At 42.3% G+C, this 4,520-nt stretch overlaps 1 protein-coding gene across 1 annotated transcript; it reads left to right on the top strand.

The window, feature by feature from the left end:
• Positions 1-273: 273 nt before the first annotated feature.
• On the top strand, positions 274-4,021 carry LOC123072128 (probable LRR receptor-like serine/threonine-protein kinase At3g47570). The gene is made up of 2 exons (XM_044495684.1): positions 274-3,178; positions 3,288-4,021. Exons 1-2 carry the CDS (start codon positions 274-276, stop codon positions 3,638-3,640), a joined length of 3,258 nt encoding a protein of 1,085 aa, XP_044351619.1. The 3' UTR covers positions 3,641-4,021.
• The last annotated feature ends 499 nt before the right edge of the window (positions 4,022-4,520 follow it).

The raw sequence follows: 4,520 nt of genomic DNA, 5'->3' as shown, positions 1-4,520 counted from the left end.
AACAGTCTAGGGTATTTTCTGTCCAAAGTAGCTCACGGGCACTACATTGTGGAATTCTAGCAAAAAACTAATACCCACTACATACTGACAGAGAAAAAGGCACACTCCACTTGAAAGAGCTTCCTTTGTCATCGTCACGGGTGTGAAGCTCCTTCCTTCCAAGAAAAGGGCAGCTTGGCCATTAGCAGCCCCACTTGAGCGAAAGTTCGGCGAACCACACTTGGAGTGTGTATATATGAGCAGCTTGGTGAGCAGACGAGCAGGAGCACCACAATGACCATCGCATTCCTTTCCATCCTCCTAGTCCTATCAGCCATTTCTGTAGCTTGTTCCGGCGCTTCCTCTCCCAACCGCAATGGCAGTGACACAGACCTTGCCAGTCTGCTGGCTTTCAAAGCCCAGCTCTCCGACCCTCTTGGTGTCCTCGCCGGCAACTGGACAACCAGCACATCATTCTGCCACTGGGTCGGCATCGAATGCAGCCGGCGGAGGCAGCGCGTCACAGCTCTGTCGCTGCCGGATACACCTCTCTATGGACCCATCACACCTCACCTCGGTAACCTCTCTTTCCTCTCTGTCCTCAATCTCAACAACACCAACATCACGGGCTCTATCCCACATGATTTAGGTAGACTTCATCGCCTTGAATTCCTGAGACTTGGCTACAATGGCCTCTCAGATAGCATCCCTCCTACTATAGGAAACCTCTCAAGGCTTCAAGTTCTTGATCTAAAACTGAACCTTCTATCTGGTTCAATCCCGCTAGAGCTACGCAACCTGTACAATCTTGCCTATATAAATCTCATGAAAAATTCCATTAGTGGATCTATACCGACCGACATGTTTAACAATACCCCTATGTTAACTTATTTAAACTTCGCCAACAATAGCCTGTCAGGGTCAATACCATCTTGCGTTGGCTCCTTGCCACTGCTCCGCAACCTTATTATGCATTACAATCATCTCACCGGCCTAGTGCCTCCTTCCATTTTTAACATGTCTAAACTGCAGGGTATCTATCTCACCCATAACTACTTAACTGGTTCTTTCCCTACAAATGCAAGTTTCAATCTCCCGATGCTACAGATTATCGCCATAGGACAGAACAATTTCACAGGCCATGTTCCATTGGGCCTTGCGTCTTGTCAATACCTCAAAGTTATTTCCTTCTCCCTTAATTCATTTGAGGGTGTTGTGCCAACATGGCTAGGCAAGTTGACTCGTCTCATTTGGTTGGCCATGGGCGAGAATGGCCTTTTCGGGTCAATCCCTAGCACGCTTAGCAACCTCACTTCGCTAGAGCTCCTTGACCTTGGATCCTGCAACCTAACAGGAGCCATTCCAACAGAACTCGAACAGTTAAGTCAACTGTCACAATTGAATCTTTCGGAGAACGAGCTAATAGGACCCATTCCTGCTTCTCTTGATAATGCAACTGAATTAGCAATCCTATTGTTGGACCAAAACATGTTGACTGGATCAATACCTGGATCTATCGGTAACATGAACTCTTTGATGATCCTTGATATTTCAACTAACTACCTACATGGGGATGTCAACTTCTTACCCGTTTTCTCTAATCTTCCAAATCTCCAATACCTTAGCATCAAGTCAAATAATTTCACGGGTAGTCTCCCTAACAATGTAGGGAATATATCAAGCGAGCTGCAAGTTTTTTTAGCACGTGAAAACAGGTTGGTTGGAGGAATTCCAACCACAATTTCAAATTTAACTGGCCTATTTGTGCTAGATCTTTCAGAAAACCAACTTCATAGTGCAATTCCAGAGTCCATCATGATGATGACAAATCTAGAATGGCTTGACCTCGAGAAAAATAATTTGTTTGGCTCCATCCCATCTCAGATTGCCATGCTCAAGAATCTAGACCATATTTTTCTCAACGACAATTGTTTCTCTGGTTCCATACCAGAAAACATCGGCAACCTCACTAAGTTAGAATTTCTCAGCTTATCAAGAAACCAATTAACATCAACTCTGCCACCAAGTTTGTTTCATACTGGTAGCTTAGTAGACCTAGATTTGTCCCAAAACTCTTTAAATGGTGCACTACCATTGGATATGGGCTATTCTAAACAAATTATTAGCATGGATCTCTCTACCAATCACTTTGTTGGTAGGATCCCAGATTCGGTTGGACAACTTCAAACATTAACCAACTTGAACCTATCACAAAATTCCTTCTCCGGTTCAATTCCAAACTCTTTCAACAAGCTAACCAGCTTGAAATCCTTGGACCTATCACATAATGATTTCTTCGGTACCATCCCAAATTACCTGGCCAATTTTACCCTGCTCAATAGTTTGGACCTATCTTTCAATAATCTAAAAGGTCAGATACCCAATGGAGGGATCTTCTCAAACATTAGCATACACTCCTTGATGGGGAACTCAGGTCTTTGTGGTGCTTCACGATTAGGGTTTTCAACATGTCCAAGTAACCAACAAAAAACTAAAGGTGGAATTTTGAAAATTGTAGTCCCTACCATCATTATAGTGATTGGTGTTTTAGCTTCATATTCATATGCAATGATAAGAAGGAAAACTAGCAATCAGCAAGGGATGCCAGTTTCTATTGATATAGTTGACGTGACAAGTCATCCTCTGGTCCCTTACCATGAGCTCGCTCGCGCTACAAATAACTTCAGCGAGAGCAACCTTTTGGGGTATGGAAGCTTTGGAAAAGTTTTCAAGGGTCAACTAAACAACGGTTTGGTGGTTGCAATAAAAGTCATAAACATGCAGCTTTTGCAGGGCATCAAAAGCTTTGATGCCGAGTGTCAGGTTCTCCGTATGGCACGGCATCGTAACCTTATAAGGATACTAAATACATGTTCCAATCTGGATTTCAGAGCATTAGTGCTTCAGTACATGCCCAATGGCACTTTAGATGTGCTCTTGCACTACTCTCAAAGCACAAGGCACTTGGGGTTATTGGATAGGATAGGCATAATGCTTGACGTGGCTATGGCAATGGAGTATCTGCACCATGAGCACCACGAGGTGGTCTTGCACTGTGACTTGAAGCCAAGCAATGTGTTGTTTGATGAGGACATGACCGCGCATGTAGCAGATTTCGGCATTGCAAGGTTGCTACTAGGTGATGAAACCTCTGTGATCTCTGCGACCATGCCTGGGACAGTTGGGTACATGGCACCAGGTACTTGGCTCACATTTTTTATCAATCTTGATATCTATTTTTCTTACAAACCTAGTAATTGGTTAAATATATCATGATTTGATTTTCTATTTGTGAAATCCATAAGCAGAATATGGATCGCTTCGGAAAGCATCACGAAAGAGTGATGTATTCAGCTACGGCATCATACTCCTTGAAGTCTTCACTAGAAGGAGACCCACGGATGCAATTTTTGTTGGGAATCTAACACTGAGACAATGGGTTTTTGAGACATTCCCCGCTAGCCTTGTTCATGTCGTGGATGGCGATCTACTGCGAGAACCTTCTTCTAGCCGCCACTTGGAAGTCTTTCTTGTGCCAATATTCGAGTTGGGTTTGCTCTGCTCCTGCGACTCTCCTGACCAAAGGATAACGATGATGGATGTGGTCGTGAAGCTGAAGAAGATCAAAGTGGAGTATACCAAATGGAGTGCAACCCAATGATTGATCTTTTTCTTTTCTATATGTGGCTGTCTTTTTCTTCTTCAGTGCCGAGAACAACATCAGCTGCTACACAGTACTCACCTAATTATGTTGTTATATGTCTCTTATGAAAGACTTCTATCTATAAACCAAATCCTTGACGGTGATGTTTTAAAGTTTTTGCACTGTACAACACAGAGTGAGTTGCTACTTCCTTCTTGCTAGCTATCTAATTTCTCTTGATTTTGTTCCGACCTCTATTCTGCTGGAACTATGTATTAAAAAGTAATAACAGTTTACATAGTTGTTCTTGGGAGCATCTACTAGGAAAACGATTTTTAATGACAAGATATGTGGTCACTAAAAGTAAGAATGTGGTCGTTGCGAACCAACCTGTGGTTGAGATGGTTAGGTGGACAGTGGTATCCCCAACCCACCAGGGTTCAAATCCTGGTGCTCGCATTTTTCAGAAAAAAGAATGTGGTCGTTGAAACTCATTAGCGACCACGTCTTTGTGGTCATGATAGGCTCCGTCGTTAAAAGTAATAATGACCACATTTTCCCGTCATTATTTTGTAATGATGGGACAATCTGTTTTCGTTAACTGTGAGGAAATAACGACTACAATTCTTACATTAGCGACCACTTTTCCCCTCACTACAAATATTTGATATTATTAATGATCACTTTACATTGCCAATTGCCATCCATTTCACCATTTTGCTTGTCTTTAACAACCAGTCTTATTTTTTTTACAACTATTGTTTTATGTTGCTTGCAACTTTTGAAATCAACCACACCAATTAACAGTCAAAGTATCCCAGCCTGTTTTTGTTAACCAGAAAAACACATATAATGAACATGATCCTCACATGCAATTCTAGATTTAAAAATACCATTA

The sequence above is a fragment of the Triticum aestivum genome, chromosome 3B (genome assembly GCF_018294505.1).
Source record: "Triticum aestivum cultivar Chinese Spring chromosome 3B, IWGSC CS RefSeq v2.1, whole genome shotgun sequence".
Classification (NCBI taxonomy): Eukaryota; Viridiplantae; Streptophyta; class Magnoliopsida; order Poales; family Poaceae; genus Triticum; species Triticum aestivum.
The sequence above is the reverse complement of the archived record's forward strand: the minus strand, read 5'-3'. Positions and strand labels throughout refer to the sequence as shown.

What these genes read in the sequence shown, in the direction of transcription:
- LOC123072128 (XM_044495684.1), top strand. Translation starts at nt 274, where the DNA reads ATGACCATCGCATTCCTTTCCATCCTCCTAGTCCTATCAGCCATTTCT. An exon ending in AGTTGGGTACATGGCACCAG is followed by an intron (nt 3,179 to 3,287) that starts GTACTTGGCTCA and finishes ATCCATAAGCAG; the next exon opens with AATATGGATCGCTTCGGAAA.